General features: G+C 36.7%; 2 protein-coding genes across 3 annotated transcripts in view; one reads left to right on the top strand and one right to left on the bottom strand.

Moving 5' to 3' along the window:
• LOC135684916 (protein sel-1 homolog 3) overlaps positions 1-27,466 on the top strand; it is a 32,984-nt gene that overhangs the window by 3,179 nt on the left and 2,339 nt on the right. For both annotated transcript variants that reach the window (XM_089115835.1, XM_065200619.2), the window contains exons 4-23: positions 92-210; positions 537-652; positions 803-861; positions 1,677-1,806; positions 4,228-4,270; positions 5,503-5,789; positions 6,274-6,399; positions 6,668-6,785; positions 8,326-8,390; positions 8,603-8,722; positions 9,095-9,232; positions 9,927-9,989; positions 11,348-11,521; positions 11,724-11,845; positions 12,979-13,062; positions 13,733-13,823; positions 14,343-14,427; positions 14,839-14,948; positions 15,430-15,548; positions 16,682-16,787. In XM_089115835.1, coding sequence (XP_088971961.1) covers positions 92-210; positions 537-652; positions 803-861; positions 1,677-1,806; positions 4,228-4,270; positions 5,503-5,789; positions 6,274-6,399; positions 6,668-6,785; positions 8,326-8,390; positions 8,603-8,722; positions 9,095-9,232; positions 9,927-9,989; positions 11,348-11,521; positions 11,724-11,845; positions 12,979-13,062; positions 13,733-13,823; positions 14,343-14,427; positions 14,839-14,948; positions 15,430-15,548; positions 16,682-16,787 — 2,275 coding nt within the window. The remainder of the gene's footprint in view (positions 1-91; positions 211-536; positions 653-802; positions 862-1,676; positions 1,807-4,227; positions 4,271-5,502; positions 5,790-6,273; positions 6,400-6,667; positions 6,786-8,325; positions 8,391-8,602; positions 8,723-9,094; positions 9,233-9,926; positions 9,990-11,347; positions 11,522-11,723; positions 11,846-12,978; positions 13,063-13,732; positions 13,824-14,342; positions 14,428-14,838; positions 14,949-15,429; positions 15,549-16,681; positions 16,788-27,466) is intronic.
• On the bottom strand, positions 17,547-27,345 carry LOC148957143 (voltage-dependent L-type calcium channel subunit alpha-1S-like). Its single transcript, XM_089115931.1, has 8 exons — positions 26,964-27,345; positions 26,337-26,564; positions 25,392-25,615; positions 24,931-25,037; positions 22,655-24,156; positions 21,809-22,126; positions 19,618-20,567; positions 17,547-18,741 (listed from the first exon to the last, which is right to left on the bottom strand). Exons 1-8 carry the CDS (start codon positions 27,343-27,345, stop codon positions 17,764-17,766), a joined length of 4,689 nt encoding a protein of 1,562 aa, XP_088972057.1. The 3' UTR covers positions 17,547-17,763.

Genomic DNA, 27,466 nt, shown 5'->3' with positions numbered 1-27,466 from the left:
GAGCTTATTAATATGCAAAAATTAGGCGGATACTTATACGGGGGAAAGCATTCGAGGATTTATGGTATATTGATACTTTGTTTATTTTCAGATTTACATTAACATTATGGGCCTATGTTTCGGAGCCATGCCGCTATGACTTTTGTGAAATTTTGTCACATCGTGATTCCCTGAATTTTCTCACACCTGTCTTGTTATTGACCAAAGCAGGTATGTTTGCAAGTGTCATTAATATGCAGTTAAGTGTATGAAACACAGAAATTGTCATGTCTAATCATAGGCAATAAAGAAGGTTGCAGGCCTATTGTGTTCTCAGAAGTTTTTCTCGAGAATTGCGGTCTTGTGCCCAGTTGATATTGACTTTGGCGAGTTTTTCGAATCATCAGGAGCTGCAGCGATCAGTTTTTGCAAGAGTGGTCTCTTGCTACTTTTGTTATTGATTCTTGCTACCTTTGTCATGTTTCTCTGTGCCTTTCAGTAATATGCTTGTATATAGTTACATAAATACTTCTGATAAGATGGACTCTCTATCGCAGGCCTGATCCATGTGCAAGTTCACAACAGTGAAGGTTCAGGAGAAGCTTTTGTTACCAACCAACCTGCACCTTTGAAGGAATGGTTTTACTTAGTTTTCACTTTGAATGGAAATGAGGTAATCTGAAAAAACCGTAAGAGCTCTTTTTTTTATGAATTTTACAAAAGTACTTGGTTGTCTAAACGTGTTTTCTCTGTAGCGTTTACATTTTTATTTGGATGTTTATTTGGTATTAATTCATGATCACTTGACATGCTTCTCATTTAGGCCCAAATCAGCATAGGAGACACAAAAAACAATGATACTTTTAAGAAATATTTTCACAGGTAATTTCCGGTATCATTTGAGGTTTTCCTTCTTGTTTTGAACCCTTTTATTTATTTAATATTGTTGTTGTTAAAGAAAGGAGGCATTATCCTTGGAAACACATTTTTACAAACGTATTATTTCTGCCAGATTGCAAGGTTAAACGTATTGAAAATCCCATTTCAATTTTTTGTCTTGCTTTGAATATCTCATGGAGCATCAACCTTTTAAAGTTGCAGATTAAAAACCTAGATCGTTAGGCGAATAAAAAATAAACTAGAATGACATGACTTTCCTATTGTCTTAATTCCTCGTGTCGAATGTAGATAAATCGTTGCTTGGTGATTATATGAAAACATTTGCCGTAAATCTTCGAATTAGCCCCCTGGGGGCATATTTATTCTTGATATTTTTGGATGGGGGCTTATTCGAGGGGAGGGGGTGTTATACAAGGGGAGGGGGCCTATAGAATTATTGTAGACATTAAAAAGACATTATTAAAAGACCGCGTTTATTTTAGTTGGAATTTCTTTATGAGCATTTAATTAATTACTACCAAAAGTATGAATTTATTGTGGTAATTCAATAAAACGCCATATAGGCAACCTCAGATGGCAACAATCATCAAATGGAGGGGTCCTACTTGAGAATTTATGGTAGCATTGGGGCTTATTCGAGGGGGGGGGGGGCTTATTGACAATTTGTAGTTCTAGGGTGGGGGCTTATTCGAGGGGGGGGGGGCTTTTTCGAGTGGGGGGGGGGGCAATTCGATGATTTACGGTACGTAGATGGAAGAAAGAGAATATCTCAATCTTTAGATAAATTTATTTTGTAGGTTCAATTCACTTGAATTCAAAAGTGAGGCTGGTGTATGGAATATTGGTGGGTATTTCGGATTCGCTGGCATCCGCGGTCTGGTGTGTTGCGTGAAGCTTTATCGAAGGAAGGCACTGCAGCCAGAAGAGGTATTTATATCAACGTTGTATTAAAGACCTTACCCTCAAGTTTGAGTTTTAGACCATACAAATACTGCAAGGGATTTTAGATAATTTTTGTTACATTGTCGCTTTGATAAAATCTCAACGCAGCGCTCTTCAAATCTCTTCAAATGGCAAATGTGTCATTTCCAACTTCTTGCATCACGTCCTATTTTTGGTCAGGGAATATGGAGCCAGGGAAAAATTTCGTGTATATAGTTTACCTTTGGTAATCGCGACTTATCTTGACTAATCTTGACCAGGGACGGGAATTGACTGATATGTTTTGGAGGGTGTGGGGTAACCTATTGCAATTTTGTATTCTTATTTTACTAATTCTATACTTACAGAGCTTTAATATTATACTCTGCCGTTTCCTTTCTGAGAATTCAGTTAATTCTCGGAATTAGCGTTGCATAAAATTTTTCTCTGACGCAAAGAAGCATTGACAATCAAGTTATCAAGGTTTCCGAATAATTCAAAGAATTTAAAAGACTGAAGGGAGGAGGGGGTGCGGCACCGCAGACCCCCACACACCCAATATTTACGCGCATGATCTTGTCAAAATCAAAAACTATGAAAGATAAGTACCATGTTTCGAGCATAACTCTTCATTGCTGATCGCTCGACGTACAGCACGCTGATTACTCGACTAAACTCTTCGTTGCTGATTGCTCGACGTACAACACGCTGATTATTCGACTAAACTCTTCGTTGCTGATTACTCGACACGCAACACGCTGAACTACATTGATTATCAATTTATATAAAAAAAGACCTGCTTAGATTGTTGTGAAGCTGTAAATAAAGCACGCAAATGAAAAAGGAACTGCAAGGAAAGATCGAAGGAATAAATGAATTAGTGAATTGATAAATTTAATGGGCCTTGCCTAAAAGTCGAAATTTGCTACCGCAAATCGAAAATAAAGTGATGTAACATAACGTGGACTTTATTTGTGTTTGAATGGCTACCCAGGAACTTAGTTTTGAAGCTGATCTTCAACATTCAACTAGATAGCTTAAACCAATGTTTAGCTATTTTTCTCAGAAGGTCTCAAAAAGTGGCGGAAAATGCTGGAAAAATGGTTTGCATGCTAAAATGCCATTTATAGTGTCTCTTAATGCGCGTTTATCAACAATTTTGCATGCAATTTTGAAAGTATAAATCGATGTTGTCCTCATTACCGAAAACTACAAACGTTAAAGTTCTTTTAAAATAGCTAAAGCTGTTCTTGGCACAGAATAAAATGTTCAGACCCCCCTTTCGGCGTCTGATCCTAGTTTCCAGCTCTCTTAGAAACTTAAACAATGGCCGTTCTGTAGAGATTTTTCTTTTTTATTTCTCTTATTGAGGTCTGCCCTGCACAGTCTTATGAACTTATTTTGCCAATTTTGCGACTTTTTAATACTTTTGCCTGGACACCAAAAGGATTGTTCCAATTTGACTTGAGGCTTACACACTTACTTGCGAGATTAACCAAGAATCACTGTTCGAAATCGGTGAATAATCTGGTCCATACTGCGAGTATTCAATCTTTTAAAGTGATAAGACATGGTTTGAAAACAGATTTTTTTCAATTGCTTTCCCAAAGCCCTAAATGCAAAATCACTCTTATTAGGCTTCATGTTGATCATGCTGTGAGATCTCCACATGCAAGAACTCAGTTCATTGGTTAGGAAATTTCTACCATGAATCGAGCACATGAAGACAAGAAATTTTTTTAATTTGCACTTGAGAATATGTTATTTTTTAACATACACGTCTTTGTAGTGGACACTTAACAACAAACTAAGCGATCGCGTTCTAGAAATTCATCTCTACCTCCAAAAGCTTGTAAATGTAACTTGTAGGCAATGTACAGCTATACACAAAGGACAATTACGGTAGTCCTACGTGTGTCTAAAATTACAGTACAGTGTTTTTATGGACTCAGAAATATTACATACAGATTTGTAGTTGTTCGATTAAAACTTGATTTGGTAAAATGATTAGGAAGATCTTGATATATTCTTTACTTTTATTGAAAAACACGCTGCCTCATGGCCTTTGAAGTAGTGAGAAAATACAAAAAACGACTGAACGCTATAGTTTTTTAACTCTTTTCAGGCATTTGCTTCTCCACCAACCCCCCCCCTCCCCCTTTTTTACGAACCTAACTTGAGGGGTTTCGAAATATGCTATAAGTAGGGAATTTGCTTCTCCAAATAGCGTCACTTTTTGTAAGAGAGCTGCTTAATGCCCTCAATAAACATATCCTAAAATACAAACTGGGATATTCCCTTCTTGCATAGATATAAAAGTTTATTTCTATAGAGCAATTTTCAATGAATTGCAACTTCATTATGCATTATTGACAAGTTGTTCTTTAATATGAAACTGCATCATAGTATTCGTCTCTCGTCCTCTAGATAAACACCAGAGAAGAAGACAAGAAAATCTTCACAGCATATAGTATGTTTTCTTTATATCCAGACATACCTTTATGTTACATTCAAGCAAATTTTTTTCAAGAAGGTTATGACGTGTAATGCTCTTACTTCGAAAATTAGTTACCACCAAACAAATTTGACAGACCACGTTAGATCCAAAATTTAAAGATATAATAGCATAGTGTTGTGCCTTTGCGAAACCCCAATCAACATCTAGAAGGGAATGTTTATAGCTCATCGAAGTGCTACAAATTCGCGTTATGCAATGAAATCTTGCAGTTTTAGTTAAAATCTAGTTTTAATTCTCATTCGACATTACCGAAATATTACTTAGAATATCAATGGAAGTTGATCTAAACAAAAAGTGAAGTAATCAGGACCTGAACTCAACTCCAATCTCAACAGGCATGTCGACCTGAGCGGAATTCTCTGCAATCTAAAAAATTCATGACCATTATCAAACCTTGCCTCTTGTGGCCTGCGAACATCAACATATGGCGCAAACATCAGATTATTGTGGCAGCTCTTTTTTCTCAATATTAAAGACCAGTTTTCAAACCGTTACTAGAGCAACAGTTAAAAATCTAATCAAAAAAAGGTTTATGGTATTTTTTGCAAAAAATGTGCTATAGCTTCATGCAATAACGCTTTGGGTGTCAAAAATAATCATTGTTTTTGGCATTTATCTTCCTTCTAACATCACTTACTTAAATTAAATCTCCTCACTTATAAACGTTCTCCGCAACTGCACAAAATCTAATTTCGCATCTGATCAATATCCATTCCGTATCTGAATACCAACCCCCCCTCTCCCCCTGAAAATGCATCATTAGCAGGTCATACAACAATGTCCATGTTATTGAGCTTTTAGTTGTCAGTTTTAGAATCGATGTACATAAAAACCGCTTCATTTTAAAATTAAGAAGTTTTTTCACCTTTGGACTTGGATTTCACCTGAAATTTGGTATATACCGGCAACACAGAGTGGGCCTGGGCGACCCTCAAAGACATCTGCTTCCATTAATCGGCCTATTTCTATATAAAACTTGTTATATATATATTCCCTAGCTTAAGCTTTAGATCATTACAATGACGTTTTATACTCTGAAAAGTGTCACAAGAAAAGCTTAGTTTTAGAATATTAAAATGATATCAATTGTGCCTTTGTCACAGATTTTTCACATGTATGTACATATGAAAGCAGTTTAAACTAAGTAATTTTTTAAATTTTGATAGTGACATTTTACCTCCCAGATTTTCCAAGTATATCCCATCGCTGCTCAGTAATAAGACGCAGATACTACTATCTTTGGAGAAAATATGTGCTCACTAAAACGGCATGTATGATAAAAAAGTTCTTAGATGTGTATGGAAAGCAAAGATCCCGGATGTTACAGTGTAGTCAACGAACATCTATTCCAAGCGACCTCCAACCCTCTGTTGATCTACTTGAGAGCTTCTTCAAAGATGGAAAGGCAAAAAACATAAGGAATAGAATTTTATTTGCCAAACAATTAAATATTCGTGGTTTGAATAAAGTTGTAAGTTTTTGTGCTAAATTCTTTGTTATTTATTGATTGCATTTAAAACTTTTCTTTTGAGCTACATTTCGCCTTTAATCCATCCATCATGTTTTAGCAAGCAATTTTCAGTGGTCAATTTGGATAATGGCTTGCTTTCTACTCCTGTTGTGTCCATGGTTTTGAAATCTCAAATAATTTTACATATCTTTGCAGACAAGGGCTGATTGGCTGTTTGTGTGATCCCCGTCTTGAGAATCCCCCAGAAATCCACCAATCACGCTGCTAGAATGAAGCTTTGAAGGCCACTTCTGAGCGTTTTAACTATCCCTCGTTAAAAACCCGGTGTAAAATTCGCCAGCATATTTTGATGATTTTTATGACTGAAATAATCATGAATCTTAAATATATAAATAAGGCGCCATACTCAAAATATCATAGACAGTACAGCACAAGGTCTTTCTAATTTAGCAGTCATAACTTTTGTTTTTTATACTTTTTTCAGATTTTGTATCCAACAAATGCAACTCATCTGCTCGAGATATCTGGTTGTCTTGGGTATCTTGAATCATTCGTGTCCTCTTCTATCTCAAAATATTTTGCCCGAGACGATTCTATAAGCAAGAAAGAGGTATAAGCTTTGTTTGCTTACATATTTAAGTCAAACTTAAATTATTTCCTATGGGTAAAAAATATGCGTTTAGAAAACCAATATTTTGCAATATTTTTGTTTCCAGTGCATAGATTTTGGACGAAGTAGCTTTTTTTAGGCGAGAACCACTAAAATGATTAAAACTACACGCACAGTAGTCGTTTGTCGTTTGTGGTATAGTTATCCTTTTTGGATGCGATTAATTTAGCATCATGAATACTGAATGCAACAAATATATTCTTTTTAGGCCATATCAAAATTGTTTTATGCTGCAATACAAGACAGTGAGCTAGCCCAGCTTGCATTATCGTACAAGCACCAGCTTGGCATTGATGATATGCATAAAGATTTGAACATAGCTGCTGGTAAGTTGTTGTTGTTGTTTCGCACATTTATGCAAATTCTTAAAACATTGCTTTATCGAAAAAGAGCCTTTTTGAAGAAATGATATGAACTGAAACATCATCCCTGTAGATCTAAAGAAATATCCGATTTTAAGATGAGGGGATCTTTATTTTGTAATTGGAAAGTTGACCCATTTCAGTACAAAGTAACAAGGACCGTAACTTCCGAACTGTGTTTGTTGACTTATCCGTAAATACCAGATGTAGAGAAGGCGTTTACGGGACAACACTGCACTCTAAGATCTTATTACAATGTTGTTTGATAAGGTGTGGATGTCATTGAATTTTGAAAATCTAGTGAAATATTCCAAGATGTTCATATGAGCATGTTTCTTAGTCTTCAGTGATTATTGAAATTGCGCATTATCATTACCTCCCGTAGAAAAGAAGAAACTTTATCATTATATACCTTATCTGCTCTAACAAGCAGGGGGGGTTTTATTGATTAAATGGATAGCAAATGGTCCTGTACGACTTATGGTGGATGGTGGAAACAATGGTCTTGAAATTCCAGTATAGAAATTAAGTGAAAACATTTAACAGTGCAGCTGCCTATTCAAATACAAATATTTGCTTCGAAATGCTCGATGAAAACGATACATGTTGCCAATCAATAAACATTCTGTCCGTAAATCATACGCTACCCTGCCGCTTCGTGCCAAAAATATATTTTTAAATTAAGTTTCCAACTGTAGATTATAAACGCATCGGAACTTGTATTTAACGTAAATCCTTCTGGCTGTGTCCCATGTCGTTGCGAAACTTCCATTCTTTTTTTGTATTTTTGGACACAAACCTTTTTTGAACTTGCCGTAATGATTTTAATGATCTTTTATTAAATCTTGTCTTTTTTCTTCCATGGTGTTTCTCCGAAAGGGGTTCGTAAAACATTCTGGGCAGTTAGCCAGATCATTGCAGTCTAGTCCTGTTTTTCTGCGAAGGAGGTTTTGTTGTTATTCTCGCTTTGAGTGTCCTAGCTACATAAGCTCTTTTTCTTAGGAATACGTTCATCTTGCTGAGGCTCAATGTTCTTAGCAATTTTTGGTTCTGAGCCTAATATATTTTGTAATTCAATCTAAGTGACACAATGTGTAAATTTGGCAAGAATCGAGAAAGGAAGTTCAAATCTTTGCTACTGTCTCTTTTTCATCGTGAAAACATTTTAGGGAGTGAAATATACCAGCAAAATACAAGCTAGACGAATGTTCCACAAAATTTTTATTTTAATGCCATCCTTTGATAGAAAGTTTACTCAAAACACTGGATTTAAACACTGGATAAAAATTCAAACTATCCTCGAAATCGTGATCGCTTTATCTTTTTGAATTGATTTATTTAATTTCATCCAATTTTGAGTCTCAAAATTATTATTTTTTCTATATAAAAGACGCGCACATCCTTGAATATATTTTATTATAAGGGTGCACAGTGAGCTCGTTCGAGAAATATGCCACGTTCAGAGCAGACTTAAAGTCGAAGCTTTCCTTTTTTATCTTTTAAGGGTACTCAAAGGCTGCTGCAATGGCGGTGAAAAAGATTTTGGAAAACGAAGAGCAGTATATACACGTAAGTGCAAATCTGTATCTAATGTTTAATGATTGACTCTTTTCTTGGCAATGAGAAAACGTAATATCGAGTTGATTGCAAGAAGTAGAGCTAGTTTGTATCAATATGCTTTCACCATAAGCTTCAAATAATCTTCCTATTTTTCATGATCTACTAATAAGCGCTAATTAGATTGGGGCATTTCTATCAAATTAAGCTTCTTTTTGCCACAGACACATTCGGAAATGATACGATTAGATGAGGCGCATTTGTATGCAGGAAAACGTGGCATGTCTTCTGATGTGATGAAATGGTTGAAGAGACAAGCTGATTGGGGATCCACAGATGCACAGGTTGGTTTAAACGCTTTTTTTAATAATCATGGCCAATTTCTGCACAGAAGGGATGTGAATATGACTAATAGGGGAAAATAGCACATTTCCGAAAGTGCTTGCAGGTACAAATCATATCGCTAATATTGGGAACAAAACGCCCCCCCCCCCTCTGCATCTCACAGTAGCTAAAGCACAAAAATCCTCCCCACACTGAACGGCTACTTAAAGTTACTGCAACACTCACATGAGATGCAAAATAATTTTGTAAGTAATTTAGTATTTTCAAGGGTTAGATTTTGAAAGGGGATTTTTTCAGAGTGCCATCGAAGACTGGCAGTCTTTAAGAGAAGGCTTTTGGCTGCGTTGTAATTTGATCTTGTTACATTTTAGAGTAAAATGGCAGATATCCTGTTTCATGGGCAGCACGGCATTGATGCACAGAGGCACGAGGCAGTCAATTTGTACCGAGCTGGAGCGGAGCAAGGCGATGCGAATTCAATGTATAATTTGGGAGTGCTTCATTTACGGGTAATGACAAGATGAACACTTTTAGTTGGTTATTCGAGAGCTGGGACGTGCCATTGTCATAGAAAGAAGGCTACAAATACTCTTCAAGATGAAATTGTTTTCTTAGTAAAGTCATATGCTGTCCGTTCTCTTCTTGATTATTTTTCGTGCTTTTCGCAACTTAAAATTTCATCAGAGTACAGAAGTGTTGATTCTAACTAGTTGCTGTCTAGTTTTATGGCGATATTCAAATCGGTACTTGACCAGTCAATGTGTCAGTATAGTTGCATGTAGAAAATAACCTATTAACAGAAGATCGATTCCTGCTGACCTCTAAGCCGATTCCAAAACCCTTTCTGATAATTGATTATATAAATCTGCTTAGACTTTTACCCATGTCATTGGTTTCCATACACTGCAGTTATCTGGCAAATCCTGTATGCAAAGACAATTTATTTCAACAGCAATTTTGCCCCCTTATCAAGGACTAGCTGGCAGTTTTCCATACAGTTTTCCACGACTTTTGGTCCAATGCTCTTACATTTTATCTATTTAAAAACCTTCTTTATCAATAGCATCATCTATTTTGTAATTACCTTCTTGCCTCTGTTTGTAATTTCCGTCATTTTTAAATATTTTGTTGGTTGTGAGCTCCAACACAGAAGGTGTTTCTAACAGATTTTGATTTGAAATTTTAACTTGGACTCTGTTTTAGGGAATTGAAGTGGACAAAAACGAGACGAAAGCGGTGGAGCTTTTTCAAAAGGCGGCTATGAAGGTAAGACATACGATCACACAACGGATTTTGTAGGTAGCTTAAAGATGATAAATATATTCGTATGAAACTTGTAGTAACAATTTGGAACTGTCCTGTTCTATACAACAAAGGCGTGTGCAGCTCTGCCTAAACGGCATCGAAGACTTTAATTACTAATTTAAGTAAACACTAATTTTCATTAAGTATACATATGTGTACTTTTCAGATGAATATTTCGTTGATAAATTTGCGTAGAAGTTGTCTTAACCATGCTAGGTTTTCTCTAGACAACAAAGTCATTCCTGTGGCTTCTTACAATGCAGTAACTATGAATTGGAGACGCATTCCCCAAGCTAAGCAAAGTTCTCCTATATTTTCTGATATATCCAAAGCATTAAGTATGTCGTACTGGCTGAAATTTGTCTGCAGTTAGTCCGCAGAATACTTACAGGGGTATCAAGAGTGTTTTAAATGGTTGGTCATGTAATAGATAACATTATTTATTCAGAATAAGAATAATTGTCTGCGAAGCTTACAAGATTCCCTAGAATATGAAGCTGCGCTGTTGCTTTCTAAACAGACGGAATGTGTCATACTTGAATAGGCAGAAGGTCTTAAGACAATCAAATTTTGTATTTTACAAATAACCAAGAACAACGAAATTACGTCAAACCTCAGCATACTACCTTTGTAAACTCGTCGAAATCAAATTCTACCAGTTTTATTCAGGCACGAAGCCAGCACTTAAAAGGTGGGCGGGCAACAGGGGCGAAGCCTTAAAAGTTTTTTGGAGGGGTACCGTATTGCTTTTTGCTGAGAAAAAGGCGTGTCTCACTCCTTTTGGGTGTGGTCATAAGATAAATAATTTTTATGCTGCCTTTATGTGTTTCTACTTCAATGTTCAGAATCAAAGATCAATTTGAGGCATTTTTAGTGCCATACTTTGCAAGTTGAGCTGCTACAAAAATATTATAATTATACTACAGTTTGAGAAATAACTAATATTATGTGCCGACAGACAAAGTATGGGGGTAAAGTGCCCTCCTTTAGCGACGCCCATGGCGGGAAATGCCCATGGCTAGTCAACTGAGCGAAGCGAAGGAGCTCGTTGCTTGTTGTTGGAAGGCAAGAACTTAAGTAACGGCATTGAAGAGCTTTCAAAATTTAATATCTTGCAATTGATGCAGACTTTGATACAGATTTAACATCTTGCACCGGATAAAAGTTTTTTGTAATTTTCTTATTTCTAATTTGTGATTTTTGTAGAAGAGTATTGTTATTTTTTTTCACTGGCGATTAGAAATGCAAAAATCTGAAGAGAAGTCTTGTTTTGTATTTTGTTGCTTTTTGTTCATGCATTTCTCTTTTATTTGGTGTAGAATTACACAATCGCTTTCAACAGTCTTGGTTACCATGAACTCGTTAACAGAAAGAACATATCTGGAGCACTGCATTTCTGGAGATTGGCTGCAAACATGGGAGACAAAGATGCAATGACAAACCTTGGTATCCAGTATGAAAACGGTATAACTGGCGTCCTGGAGTCAAATAAAGTAGGTTGATTTTCTTCATTCTCTTTGCGTTTTTATATATTTGTGCCTAATACCATTGTCTACCTTATACACGAGAGCCTTTGAAATACCTAGGCTGCCTTTGGGCAGCAGATATTTTCTTTTAGGTTTGTAATACACTTTTCGAAACCAAATTGCAAATTTAAGTTCTTACCATTTGCCCTTTCATCTGCTCACCTTCTAGACAAAAGCATTCAATCTGTTCAGAAAGTCAGCAGAACAGGGGCAGAAGGATGGCTGTATCAAATATGCAGACTACTTGATTACAGGAGCGGCTGGTGAATTTAACAGCTTTCTTGCTATAAGGCAGGTGTTATATTGTATTGCTCAATTTTGCTTCTGTGATTTTTTGGTCTGGTGAATGGTATGTGCTTTAATGAGTTCTGTAGACAAGGTAGGCGGTCATGGAAAGAAATGAAAGATGGTCTTCTTCTCTATTATTTCTTATTCCGAAAGGGTCTGTTTTTCAATTTTATTGTTGTAAGAATGGCTGGATGATATTTGAAAATGTCTTATCAAATCTCTCGCAACCCCAATTTTAAGTCTAACTACGGCGTCTTTGCTTTTTTTCTTATTAGAAGATTAAAACAGTCCATTTTGAACTCATTCTGAGCTCCTGTATATTTTTCTCATCAACTTCTTATTTCCCGTCGGTCAACCTGAAAAATGCAAATAGAATTTTTATAACCTTAAAAAATTTGAGTGTTTCCTTTCCTTTTTTAAAGTTTCCTTTCATAGCTAAATGAAGCTTCTTGAAACCAAATAATTAAGCTAGAAGACGCATTGCATAACTAACTACATGCTAATTACAATAAATTTATTAGTAAAATAATTCTTGCATATCACACAGGTGCATTTGAAATACAAAATTGCTTTATGAAGAACCGAGCTTTTTGTATTAATAAAAATCTATTTAACAGCAAGGAAGCAATCTCAATACAATTTCCAAAATAGATAACAAGCTAAAAGTGGAAACGTATTTGAACGTTAAAATAATGCATAAAATTGATGATCTGTATACACAATAAATAATAGATAACAAGCTCTTGCCAGCAAAAACAACAACAAAAAGGGAACTTTGTTGCTTCGTTTGATTCATTCCCTATGATCTGTAATTTATAAGTTTGTATATTTCGTTTGAGGGAATATTACCTCCAAGAAGGTTTAATTAACCCTGCCCTGTATCTTTAATAGCTAGATATTATTCATTACTTATCCATTACTATTACTTACAATTTGGAAAATACTAATAACATTTCCGCGATTGATAAACTACTTTTATTGTTTTATCAGTATATGGAGGCCTATTGGTGCTATCTTTGTTGGTGTTAAGAAACATGATTTCACAACGGGCAAACAGCCGTGTAGTTTGACAATCTCGACTTTTTTGAGATTTTGTTGGTTTTGAGATTAGGTGACGTTTTATATTTTCGTCGCAGGTTCTACCGTTACGTCGCGGAGCAGCTCCCAACAATCGGTCTTTACCTGCGGAATGCTTTTGGTTCATATGAAGAGGGACAGTGGTAAGGAGCAAGCTTAGCTTCTTTATATGCTTGAAGTATGTAGTGCTACTAGTGCTGCCTTGGGTGACGATGTCAAATAATTATACACTGTTACGAATGCTTCTTTGGATGACATTGTTGTTTATAATAGAGCTCTCGCCAGCACCCAACATCTCCTTTAGTGACTAGGCCGTTGCTTATTTTGCAATATACATCGAAGTTTTTCGTGATGTTTTATTCTACGGTTTTTCAGTTTGCGTTATAGCGAATTGTTTTAAAGCTGTTTTAAAATATGACGCCAAGTATGCATATCATCAGTTTGTTTGAAATGTTTATAAGAATTTCGTTAATAGATGGAGGAAAATTTTCTTTTTTATCTTAAACAGACAAGAAATTTTCTCTAGTTTTTACTAACACTGATGCTTGATGTCAGCTCAATCCGCAAAATCTGCAAATCTGCAAAAAATCTTTTGGTGGCACAAATTTAAAAATGGCTTTTAAAAAAGCAAACATTTTACAACATGCTGAACGTGTCAGACGAAAAGCTTAATTATGTTCTAAAATGCTTACTTTTTTCTAATCCATTTTTAAACACGAAATTAGTTGCTCGATGTTGCTATCAAGATTCTAACAGGCTTTCTTCAAAAGTTTATTTACATTTTGGTTCTAAAAATTGCTACTTTTTCTGCAGGAACACATCTCTGGTCATGTATATGATAGTGGCAGAGACTGGGTTGGCTCTCGGCTCTTTCAACACTGCTTTACTTTGTGAGGAAATGCTGGTTAGTTCTTACTGAATGTTGGTACTTTAAATTTGTACTTTAAGGGGACAGATCTATTCTCCATCTGATTCAGGAACGATATGATGTATAGATAATCGCCAATCACCCCCTGGAATTTGGTTGTTCAAAAATGGCAAAGGTTCAATACCTAAAGAACGCAAAACAGAAATTCACAGAAACTTACCAGCCGAAGAAAGAAGTGTCATACGATGCATGAAATCTTCTGCAGAATGTTTTGCTGGGGTTTTGCTTGACAATTCTATTCACTTTGAAAAAGGATTTCATTTCCTAACGGGACATTAAATTCGACCGGTTCAGGGGAATGATATTCTGCTGCTCAAATGCAAATTTCGTTCCGAATACAAATTCCAGCTTACGAATTAACTTTGGGTAGCTGATTTCTTTATTTCCCACGGCCATAAACACTTGGCCACCACTGCATCAAGCAAGCCTGCATTTTAGCTCAATTTCTCATCAATTTTCATTTGCAATTCTTATTTGTTTTAATGATTTTTCTAGCCATACCGCATGAATACTGGCTCATTAGGTGGCAACTGCTCACTTCACTTCTTTAACATATCTGCAAATCTTGGTTGGCCAGCCTGTAAGTAGCATCTCTCTTTTATCATTCTTGTATCTACCCTCCACCCAACAGTGAGTGTGTGTCTAGGCTAATGCGGTAAGGACAGCGAGTGATGGGATCGATCTCTTACTTATCATGTAATCTCAAACCCGCCCATCTAGAGCACCACGAGTTGCATTTTCGTCTGCTTTTGTCCACGGGCTGTTCTGCAATTATCCAAAGCCATGACTCCTTACAGTAGCTACTTCAATGATGATTTCAAAATAGTTTTATACAATATTTTTCAATTGGGTGTGTACTGTATTTTTACTACCGACTACATAGTTTTACAGTCCAGCACTGCAATAGGAAATGAAGAAGAACTTAAACCGGTTTTGCAGTTTAAGAGAGCTAAATTCGTTTAAACGACTATCATTCCGTTTCGTTCTCCAGCCATTGTACGAATGGGTGATGAATATTGGTACGGAGACAGAGTTGAGGCCAATTTGACCAAAGCAGTTATGAATTATATTTGGATTACGAAAGACCAGGATTCGCCACAGGTAACGAAGCTCGTCTCATTTTCCTTCTTTTACTATTTTTTAAATGCTCTAACGATAATAGAATATCTAATTCATCTTTCTTCTTCATCTTCAGCTAAATTCCGTTTTGCATTTGCAAAGCTTCTTGTTTAGGAGAATGACTTGATAAATACCGCTAACTGTCATAACCAGAGTTGCCAGATGCTTGGAATGGTTGGCAGCCAATTATTTTACACTTGACGGTCAAATTCGGTCAGCCAAACAAAAGATACGAAAAAGCTACATTTTGGCTAATTCTATTGTGTAATAGTGTAATCACAGATTGGCTTTGTTTACCACAAAAGCTCAAACTTGCTTTCATTTTTAATTTTCTGTTACCTTTTACTTTGTTTCTTGCTTCGTTACTTCGTTAAAACGGCCAAATGGCAATCCTGGTCATAACAGTTTCTGTATATTTTCAAGCATTTATATTTTCAGCATTTCCTTTTTCTTCTTGTTTTAGGCTCTTTTCAACCTTGGCTATCTGATAGAAAATAATATCTCAATCAAGGGGATTAATTTTGGAGACACGTCCCGTGCAGGTTATGACCGAAAGTCAGTGGCAAAGCTTTATTACCAAAGGTACAAAGACAATATTTTGATTCTTTAGGCTGGCATGCTTTCATTCAGAATCGTTCAATCTTTGAGCTGATCCCCAACCTTGCGTTAATGAGTACATTAAGAACCAAAGACAGGCGCCAAAAGTTTCGTTGGATTGATTTTCGGTGAAAAAATTCGGTTAAAATTTTGAAATTTTGGTGTAATTTCCGGTGAGAATTTAAAAATTTCGATGGAAAGAAAAAATTTCGGTGGGTGAAAAAATGAAACACTTTCTATAGGTTATTTCTATTTTCAAAATAAAGTTTTCTGGAGCGCAATCATAAAAGGTACACAAATCGAACATTTTGATGTCAGCCCAATAAATGGACGGAAGAGTAGGCAAGAAGGTCCTAAACGTTTATTTAGAAGAGGTCTTGTTCGCAATATTTTCCAAGGCGTCCAAATTGAAAATGTAGGAACGTTAGAAAGAAATTATTGAAAGAAATAATGAAAAGACAGTAGAAGCATCAGTTCAGCCCATGAAGAATTTAAATTGCTCGGATGTAGAGGGCGAAAGGGATGTATAATAATATTATAACGATGTCAATGAAAAATTTTATTTGTTATTTTGAAAGTCCATCGACGTAAAACGAGATTTTTCTAGTGTTAGAGAATTTCGGCAAGTTTCACAGAAAATAAATCCCATCGGAATTTTTTTGTACTTAATGTAGTTTGTCTATTCGATCTATAAAGCAAACAGGTATAATATCCTCGGTGATGGTTTGAATGTTTTAAAGTTCTATATCTTAAAGAGTGTCAAATAAAAATCTTAAGAATATTTTAAAGTATTTCAATTTCTGTACCGCCATAATATTGCTTGAATGTTTAATCGTGTTTTATATGATTTTTCCAAACAATCTTTTGGTGGTACAAAACTTGTAAACGGCTTTGAAAAAAGCAAACATTTAGTAAACTAAAGCTTTTCGTATGACACTCTTCTTGGAAGTTTATGAAATTCCCGAACTGTCAATATATATATATATATATATATTATTCCACTCATGATAAATTTGGCTAAACTTCGTTTATTTCTTTTTATCTAACCAAGAGACCTTTAGTAAACTTGCTACTGTTTCTGTTTTTACCACGCTACATCTAACTGATTAACATCCTAGATGCCAGAAGTCTCTGCTAGACAGTGGGGATGGCTACTATCCATGTACAATTGCATTGATGCGTATAAAACTGAAGTCGATCATCCATGAGAACCAATTAACCGTGGTAAGTACTGCAATACCTCGCCGTTAACTGCTTGTAACCTTGCTGCTAACTACCTGTAACCAGTCAGTCAATATTAAATGGCTGATCAGATAAATCTTTGCAAGATTTGGGCTTTCCCTGAATGACCAGTAACCGATCGAATCTTGTAGTAAGCTTGATCGTTAGGGTGAGACATGTTTTCGCCCTGCGCTTTCGCCGTATAAGCACTTTACTTGATCCGTAATTAAGAGTCACCATTAGTTTTATGCGTGTGGTTGTTGCTGTGGATGTTGCTATTAGCACTGTGAAAGTTTCTTATTATCAAACTTTGTTAATTCCAAAACTCTGCATTCCAACAAGCAGTTCAAATCAAAATTTACAATGTAATTAGGGGCACATTGCCTCACTTAAACATTGGCTATGTAATAACATTGATGAGCAGCTAGTAGTAAATTTTTTTAATTTAAAGTTTGTATGCATAAAAAGCTAAAATAAAACTAGTGCACAATTAAGCCGTAAACTAGACAGAAACGCCTTGGTGAATTATGAAACAAAACCTGCAGCTATACATTTCTCTGGTGGACAATTTGATGACTTAAAATTTACCAAGTTTCCAGTGTTTCTCTTACTTTTATCGATTTTTGAATGAAACGTTGTGCAGGAAATCCAGTACAGGCATAAAATACAAATACTATTTAAAGCTGTTGTCGTGAATTAAAGCAGATATGGCTTCTAGTGCTCTTTTGATAATATATATCCAAGGTCATGAAAAAGAAGCAATGGGGCAATTCTTTCACATACAATCCATCGCTAAAATTTTAATTCAACGCTTCATCTAACAATAAAATGTTTCCATTTGAAATGTCATTTACAAAAAGCTAAACTATCATCAAATTTAAAGTAAAAAAAACTGGTTTTATTGATTTTAATCACTGTTATAACAGATCTTTCGGTTCAAAACTTTTCCTTGTTAACCAAAGGACCTTCAACAAACTTGCTACTTGTAGGCTCCTCCTACATTGTCTTTTTCAATACCTTTTTCGTATTGACCACGCTTCTCTTTCTCTGCTTTTGATTTTTCGGAACTGCTGACTCCTTTGTGGTAACTGCTAGCATCGTTATGTTTAACAGCCTTGCCATCTTCATTTTTCATAGTATCATCTGCTACAGTACTCTTTCTGATACACGTAAACCACCTCTGCAAAAGAGGGTGCTCCTTGTCTTCTATGCGTATTTTTCTTAACAGCTCGACAAACACGCGGAAGTGATATTTAACGGCGTTTGCCGCGCAGAACACGCGAAATTTTGACGGCTCTGAGTTTTCTGTATTGATTGGAAGAACTTTGTCTAGTAGCTGTGCATCTACATTTTTGTGTAAAGCCAATATATCGTCACGAACAAGTTTATTTTTCCCTTGCAACCCGAGACGATAAAGAAGCAGTGGTATTAGTAGCTCATTGTACGAAACAAAGCCTTTATCGTCTGTTGGTATATTGAGAGTAACAAGTTTTGCAAATATGGTACGTCTAGGGCAGTGTTGTCCGAACCCAAGAGGAGGTGGTAGGCGCCGCATCAGTGTAATGATGTAGCTGGAATGGATCTTTCCTGATTCATCAGAATCAAATTCACGCCATAGGCCCATGAAGTGGTGGATATGCTGACAGTAAACTACAGACGAATCCAGTGTCAAGTACATGAAGTTGTCCATGATGACTGCCAGGAATAGATTTGTAATCATAAAAGCACTCAGAAATATAAACGATATGTAAAATGGGTAGCTGAGCAGCGTACCGCAGTTCTTTGTAGGCGCATCAATGCAATTCAATGAATGCATGTCAGAACATGCTGTCATCAGTTCCCGCCAGTTGTCCAATGTAGTCGTCCGTAACAGTACAATCAGAGCTGTCATGAAGTCTTGAAAATGCACTTGTCGATTCAATGGGTTGCCATCTTCAAGCCGAATTCTTCCAAAGAGCTAGGAACGAGTTTGATTTAAATGTTTTTCCAATTTAGTTCAATGCATATCAAAAATCTACGTGCAAGCTAATTGGGTTTCTAATAGGTAGACATTAAATTTTCTTTTATCATGTATGTAAAAATTTCATTTGTATAGTTATGTTTTTGATGAGATTGTAATTCAGATAAAATGTAAGTCGTGAGCCTTTAATAGCTGCTATATTAGCTGCTTAATGGTTTGTTTTTCTAGTCTGCTGTTAATAAATTACTGATGTTGATGATGATAATGCCATGAATTCTACTCGGTGTACTTTTATCAAATGCTACCTTTGCCCTTAACTGTTTAAAGCAATGAAATGGAAAGAACAAAGACTGAAGCTCTAGAACAAACAGCGTCTAGAGAAAGGATGGGAAAGCAATAGCAAACAATTAAAATTTAACAATTACGCCGAAATGAAGCTATGAGATATCAATTATGATGATATCAATGTAGCTTAGCAACCTCGATGTTAATGAGAGATTCAGTAGAACGAGGACTGCACAAGATCGAGCAGTCTTGAGCATGCGGCGGCCGTCGGCCACCAGCAGTTAATAGTGGCAATGATAATGTTGATGATGATGATGATGATGATGATGATGATGATGATGATGATGATGATGATGATGATGATGATGTTGATGATGATGATGATGATGATGATGATGATGATGATGATGATGATGATGATGATGATGATGATGATGATGATGATGATGATAAAATGAATTCAGCCTTTAAGAACTTTAACTATGAAACTCAAAAAAGTTTCCAAAGGTTCGGCACAAGGTCTTATGCAACGAAGTACTACATATATTAATGGAAGTCAGTTTAAAAAGATACTTGAATTGTGCTCACCTGCATCCCCATAACCGCGTAGATGTATAAAACCAAGACGACTAGAAAGACGATACTAGGCACTGACTTGATTGAATCGAGAAATGTCGCTAAGATCTGCCTGAGATTACCAGTCTTGCATATGACTCGAAAGATGCGTATGGCTCGAAACAGACGAAAAACTGTCAGGTTTATATAGATGTTAATTTCAAAGAACAACAAAGTGATATCGATCCAACTGCCAATGACGAGGAGAAGATCCAGGGTCGTCCAAGGGTCTTTAAAGAAGGGTTTAGGCGTCATAGCAAATAGCTTTAACAAGGATTCAACAGTGAATAACGAGGTGAAAAACAAGTTGGAAACCTCTTGCATTGTGGCGAAAAATTGTGACTGACCATGATGTTTCGTCATCATAATTATGCAGTTCAGTGTGACACAAATAAGGATGACGTATTCGAACGGGGCCGACTCGAGGTAACTGCGAAGCCGCCTCTGCAGCCCATTACCATGTTTCCCTGTCGGTACTATCTTCACATTCAAAGCCAAGCGAATGCAGTCTTGAGCTTGTTTAGTCAGGATACAAAAGCCCTCTTGCTTGCCTCTTTCGATTTGAAACGCCACGGCCACAAACCCAACGAATACGTTAAGCATTATGAACGTCATCACGAGCAGGAAGGAGATAACAAAAACATACGTTGCTGCTGATGTGACGCCGGTATAATGCTGCGTGATGGTCTGCATATCCGTGGTCCAGTTATCCAGCGTACTTATTGAGAACAAAGTCACCATTGCGTTCAAAACATGGTTGAAATTGAAATCAGCGTCCTTGCACGTCATTGTTGTCGTCATCACTGTTGTATTAGGCAACATTGTAGTGTTCCCTGTTGTTGTTGTTGATGATGTCATGTTTGCAGTCATCATGTTTTCATTTTCTTGACAATTTTTTAACTTTCCCGAATATAACTTGACGCCTATAGAATCAGAAAATTCCTGTTCATAGGATGAGTTGATGAAGAAACGAGGCATTAAATGATTCATGACTCGTGTTAATACAGTATGTCAAAGAAACGGGTTTGAATGATAAAGTACCTTCAAGAGCTTCTGCCTAATGTTTCCTAGAAGGACGTTACAATGCCTTAAGGAACAGCGCAAATAGCAGAAAACATTCCCAAAAAAATAGGTTTAGGTACATTGTAGCCACTTGTCCCTCAAGAATGTCCCAAGATGCAAATTTCGCCACAAACTTATATTTTGATTTCGGCCAGCCTAAACGTTTAGGCGCCCAATTTCGAAATTACAAGCATGGCCGTTGCTTAAAACCAAGAAAATTTACCATGCTCTAATTGGTTATTACTTGCTGCGAAGTATTTTGCCGCTAAAAGTAGAGCTCTTTCCCTCTTTCGTGCGTGTTTTCTGCGAAATCAAAATCAAAATCGCACATGTGTTCATATATTTACAAGCTATTCTGCTGCAGAATTTTCCTCATGGAAATAAGCCTTTAAAGTGTTTCAACTGTGCAATTTTTCAAATATGTTTATTCACACCAAAAACTTTTAGGGGTTGATTTTTTTTATTCATAAATCAGTATATTTAAATTTGTGTTGGATTTAATGACTTTGATACTCGTGAGGAGCAAACGAGATTTCAGGGAAATCTCGTACATCTTAGATAGAAATCCTATTGTTTTTTCTAAAAATTCTAGAAAATCGTTTTCTTCTCGTTAGAGATCTCGTACGCTATAGAGTTCTAAAGTGTGACGTCACAAAAAACTATTTTTAGAATTTTCGAATTTGACCACATAACATGAAAGAACGCCAAAGAATAATACCATATATGCAAAATCAGTTGAATTTGTCGAAAATCGGGTGAGCTATGGCCAATAGAAAATTTGAAGTTTGCTAACGGATAAAGTTATGAACTGCGGCCAAATTATAGAGGTTTGATGGGGCCAGCGCTTGTGCTTATCTGGTCATATTTCGGCCAATTTTTAATACCTTTAACTGATTTTGCAGATTTGGGGGTATTTCTTGATGCTCTTTCAGGTTTTAGGAAAAAGTTTCAAAGATTCTAATAACAGATTTTTATGACGTCATCACTTGACAATGCAGGAGTAAATTCTTCCTCAGATATTTGTAGGAATAGATTTATCAGAACTAGGCTACAGCGAATCAATGTTTACGATATGCAGTTTTCACAGGAGTTTCAAACTTACCGATCACAGAGTATATGAACAGCAAAGATACATATAGCAGGAAATAGTTGAAGATCTTTGCAAAGGACGCCACGAGACAGTCGACGACGTATCGTAGTTCTTGTGATATTTTCATTGCGCGCAACACACGTAGTACGCGCAGGACTTTGAGTTGCAGTGGCAAGTTGACTCCAGCCTCTTCGATACACAGACTTGCTAGGGATATCAGTGTGACAATGATGTCTATAACATTGAGCTTATCTCGCAAGTAGCATGCTGGATGCCCAATTACCAATCCAAATGCAATGATCTTAACAAGGATCTCTGCCAGAAAGATTCCTGAAAGATATTTATTAGTTATCAACTGTCTTCTGTAGACATTGAACAGTTAAATCTTCACCACAAATTAAGCTTAGCTTTCATTTAACGACCCCATTCTTTAGAGACCAGTAATCGAATTGCCTCTTTGATTAAAAAAAAGACTTTTTCGCAGATGTTTGTTTTGCCATAATTTATCAGAATCAGCTGAAATTTTAAATCTCTATCTTGTAAAAAGTACTGTTTTCTTTTTAGCGTGCTAAAAGAGAATCCATATCATTTACCGAACGGAATAAGCTCTATAGGCCAAACGGTGAAAGGAGGTGCATTTACCGTGGGGGTAACCCAATGGGGAAATTTATGAAACCAAGTGAACTTTTTTAATTTAGGGTTGCTGCGTTCAAAACTTTTGGTATACCGACGGTGACTGTCGCTTTCAAACTTTTTAACTACCCTAATCCTCATCTCAGCGAAAATGGGGATCCATAAGCCCAAAATTCCCTACATGCCATAGCATTTTGGGCAAATTGATCATTTCTTTTAACTTACCTGTGAAAAGGTAGTCGCAATAACGCAAGCCTCTTGTTAACTGCTTATCTCTGTTCAGTGGGTCTTCGAAAGCCAATAAAATTGTACTGATTATGATTGATCCTAGGCACAAGTTTAGAAACACAGCATGTGTTGCTGTTTTATAGCAAGCTATCCGAATCTTATTATGAGGCGAAAAGATAAACATCGACCAGTGTTTTGGGATGCCATCTACTTTTTTTGGAATGACTGTGTCAGAGTGAGCTGTAATGGAAGAAATCGTACACTGGTTCTTTTCCTTGTGTTTATTTTTTCTTTCAGGATCCATGCCTCTTTCTTCTTTATTTATTGGCTCAGTTTTTCTGTCACTTTTTTCGGTACATGTTGTCCCTATTGCAGGGGCTGGTTTAGTTCCACTGCATGGCCCACAACTTGAGCCATTCAAAATGTCTTGGAACTCGTTGTATGACGTCCTTTGTGACTCGGTCTCAGTTTGCTCTGCTTTTTTTCCACCACCATCTTCATTTATCGCATTTAAGTCTTCTTGAGTTTCATTAGTCAGGTTTTCTATCATTATTCCAAGAAAGATATTCAGAAGAATGAAATTTCCAAGAACTATGAATGATAGGAAGTATAAAACAGGAATGATGACCCTCGCTTTATTACGTTTCCAGAATTTGTCGACCAGCTCTCCCATCACCCCAGGCCAGCCCTCGCCAGTTAACAGTACAAATACAAGCAGCATTGATTCCTTTGCATCGGCGAAAGACCCAATTCGATCGTCCGAATGCGACAAATAATTCTTGAACAAATGGTTCCCAAGCATAGCGTAAATAAACAGCGTTAGAAGCAAAACAATTAGCAGGCTGAAAATTGACCGTGAACTTCGAATAAAGGAATTTTGCATCTTGAGCATCGAGTCTCCGAGTGCAGTGCCCCGAAACAGCCGTAGAAGACACAGTGCCCGGAGGACACTGATTCCAGAGTTCGTATGTCCGTTGGCATGCTTATATATGATATCAGCTATGGACCAGAGCACGACAAATAAATCAAGTAGACGAACTTTGACCTCTAGATAGTGGTTGAATCCATACATCCAGTACCGTAGTAAGTGCTCCAGGCAAAATATAGCGTTACAGACTATGTTCACAATATCCAATTTGTTTTGCACGTTCGCTGGTATCTTCGTCCCTGAAACAGCAAGGCAAATGCTGTTTAGAGCAATAACCGCCATCACCGAATAGAAAAAGTGTTTCGAATCGATTACTGTCTTGAGTGCATGTGGAGCTTTTGGACACGGTACAATTTCAAAGTTGCATTTACGTCGATGGCTGCTTGGCAATTCAATGTCAACGTCAAGACCGATGCTTTTTACATCTTCATTCAATGGGCAATCGTTATCGTTATTTTCTGCATTTTTTTCAGCGTTTAATCTCGTTCCACCTGCCCGCTTCCTAATAAACCATTTCTTTACTTCAAATATTGCACCTAATAAAGGAAATGGCGAAGTTAGTTTGGTACACCTTGCTCGAGATGTCAGTAATCATAGACGTAAACTCAGGGGGGGGGGCTCTGGGGCTTCAGCCCCTCCTGACGAAAACTGAGGGGGGGGCTGAGCCACCCTTGGAAAATAAGGAAATGCTTTACCAATTTTGAGATTAGTTTGTTATATTATTTGTTTCACGCATAAGATTTGTTGCATTAGATAATTGCGTTTACAGCAAAATAAAGTATGAAATTATTGTGAACATAAAGTCAAATTGTGTGTTTCTTCTTCCTCGATAATGAAAAATGCACGGAAAAATCACCTTTAAGCCCTTAGCTAATCCACTTTCTATCCTGTGACATCGGCAGCTGCCATTAGGGATTGTCATTAATTTTCTGAGCCCCCCCCCCCCCCCCCCCCTGAAAAAAATGCAAGTCTACGCCTATGTCAGTAATGTCAGATTATGGTCGAGCTATTGCAAAGAGTGGTAAATTTTGATCGGTTACGATCATCATCAGCATCAATCATCCTACTCTTTAAAACATCATGTCATCATATCATTGTATAATCGCACCATCGTATAATCATATCATCGAATCATTATACAATCATATCATCATATCATCGTACAATCATCTCTTTGTATCAGCGAATCATCGTACAATCATATCATCATATAATCACATAATCATATCATCGTATCATCATTCCATCATGATCAACTCAGAAAGAGAACTTACTGTGTAGTTTTTTTAAGCTTGCTTGGGTTGATTTCTGCTTGAGGGTGACAATATCTTTCGTTCTTATGTACTGGTTTGTCAGCACACCTAGCATCAAGTCAAGGCTGAAGTAAGCACCAAGTAAGATTAGCGAGACAAAGAAGATGCAATGCCATTGTGATCCCATCGCATCGCTAAGCTATTGATAAGGAGAAGAGAATTAATTTTTAATAGGTTGAACTAGGTCTTTCTCTCAAAATGTTCAAAGTTAAAGTGGATTCAACCATCTGTTAAGGTGTGTAGAACAGGTGCATTCATCTTGTTAGCTCTTATCAGACAATGAAGTAATTTAAGAAGTAGCCTTTTGTGTGAATAGGTAAATTTGCGTAATAACTGATGGTTTTTTTGAAAGGATCCAATGGTAAATCAAATGGCATTAAAAAGAAATTAATATTTAGAGACAAACTGGTATTTTAAAAAATATGTCACAGTTTTCTATATTTTACCTTGCTGGGCAACCGATCATTGAAATATTTATTTCTAGCATACATACGTGATAATAAGCAATAATCCAATCTTCCAACGTTATTATTTGGAATACTGTCAGTAGTGAATAGCCAATGTTGTCGAATGACGTCATCCCGAAATTAGGCCCAGTCCAGTTTCCAACACAGATCGCTGTGCTTCCACATTGTGTGTCCGCTTTGGATCTGCAAGCTCTAGTTGGGTCTGTCAAAGTTGCTGATTCCAGGTCCTGACAAACATGGTGGAGCTTTCCTTTGAAAATTTGCAGTCTGTATGAGTTATAGTTAAATTGAAAACAAAGAATCTGTATAAAATGATTAACGTGGATACCACCGTATCGGCTAAGGACAGATCTGATAGTATACAGAAATAAACAGAAATTTAAGGATGCAAGTTGTGGTGTAGATCTTTAATGAATGACCTGTGTATGTCATGTTGGTATTCATTGATAGGATCAGAGGTTTCCCAATAAATTATCTTATTGATGGGAGGAGCAAAAACAACCATGAAAAGGCATTTTCTCGTATTATGTCATGTCTGTGAAAGTGACATTAAACGCCGTGTCACGTGAGCTGATGTCAGTCAGTCTAACTTATGAGAATTTGTTTTAACAGTATGTCAAATTCATAACAATATGCAATATGCAATATGCAATATTGGCAGTCAAGTATATAATATTGCTACATTAACACGTCGCAATTTTGACTGTGTTTAATCGCCACTACATACAACGTGCTTTATCAGTATGTTGAAATCAAGATAATGCTCAGACATTTTTCGCAGTTTTCTGCAATAAATCTCTCACTTTTTGGAAAATTGAAAGACTAGAGCTAATAAGTTATGATAATGGTATACTGTTAGCTGTGAGGCAATGGAACAAAACTTTGAATTGGTTTGTATATTTAGGTGTCATTGCCTTATAAAAGATCAGATCGGAATTTTTTGTCAAAGTCTGCTCAGAAGGGCTTATTACCGCTAAAAAGCTCCAAGCCAACGATAGCGTAAAGCATGAGTAGCAGCAATATGAAGACAGCAACGTGGAAGAGTGCCAATGAAGATTTTAGAATGGCGTCCAACACAATTCGAAGCTCTTTTGCAACAACGAGCAGCCGTAGCGGCCTAAATATCCGCGGTAGCCGTAGAATTAGAAGATTTAGGTCTTCTTGATCACCAAGAATTGTTTTGACTGAAGCAGCAAAGCCTAGAAAACGGAAAGATTCCTAGAAATCATTATCAAATATACGAAGGAATCTAAAATACCTTAAAAAGCATTACTAAATTCCACTATGAAATCAGTTCATCTAGTGTCCCATCCAACCAGTGCTTGTCCATTGCTCTCTGGTATTTTCTATATATCTTTATTCATTTTTCCCGCAACGTACAGTATTCTCTAAGGGACTGTCACAATTGTGTTCGGTTTCTAAGTTTGTATCAATTGAATTTCTGATATGAACAGTAACTTTTGATATCATATTTGTTGAGAACTGGTCTAGCCATATCAATGATTTCACCTGCATTAAATTACGATCCCGTATTGAGTCTCTCCCCCCCCCCCCCTCCCCCTCAATAAACTGATCCACATTTTTTCCTTTCCTCTTACCTGTTAAGACGATACTTGCATCTAGAACATTGAGTGGATCTCTAAGGTATGCTCCAGGGTGCAATATAAAACCGTATGCTATGATCTTAGCAATAAACTCTATCAAGAATATGCAGTTCAGAATCATATCCACGATAATAATTGTCGCCGTTTTGTTAACTCCAATCAGGCAGCTGCTAACAACAATTGAGATTAGAATCAAGGCTTCAAAGCTTGCATGGTTCACAAGTTTGATGCACATATGCCTGAAGCTGTTACTCTGCTTGAATACGAATAAGGAACGGTGCCTGAGTGCTTTTCGTCGTGCAATTCGGCCTTTGATTGTGCGCTTCTCTAGTCTCATGACTTGCTTTTCCATAGTTGATGACTGTGTAGCCGCCATTATCATCAAATGTTAAACCAGAAAGACTGCAGTACTATCGCTTCTTCTTCTGCACCTTTTAATTAATATGACGTCATGTATGCTTTCACGTTGATTTTACCTATTGATTAAACGTGTTCCG

The sequence above is a fragment of the Rhopilema esculentum genome, unplaced genomic scaffold (genome assembly GCF_057945365.1).
Source record: "Rhopilema esculentum isolate cy_ngs unplaced genomic scaffold, ASM5794536v1 HiC_scaffold_37, whole genome shotgun sequence".
Taxonomy (NCBI): Eukaryota; Metazoa; Cnidaria; class Scyphozoa; order Rhizostomeae; family Rhizostomatidae; genus Rhopilema; species Rhopilema esculentum.
This window is presented reverse-complemented; position numbering and strand designations above follow the sequence as displayed.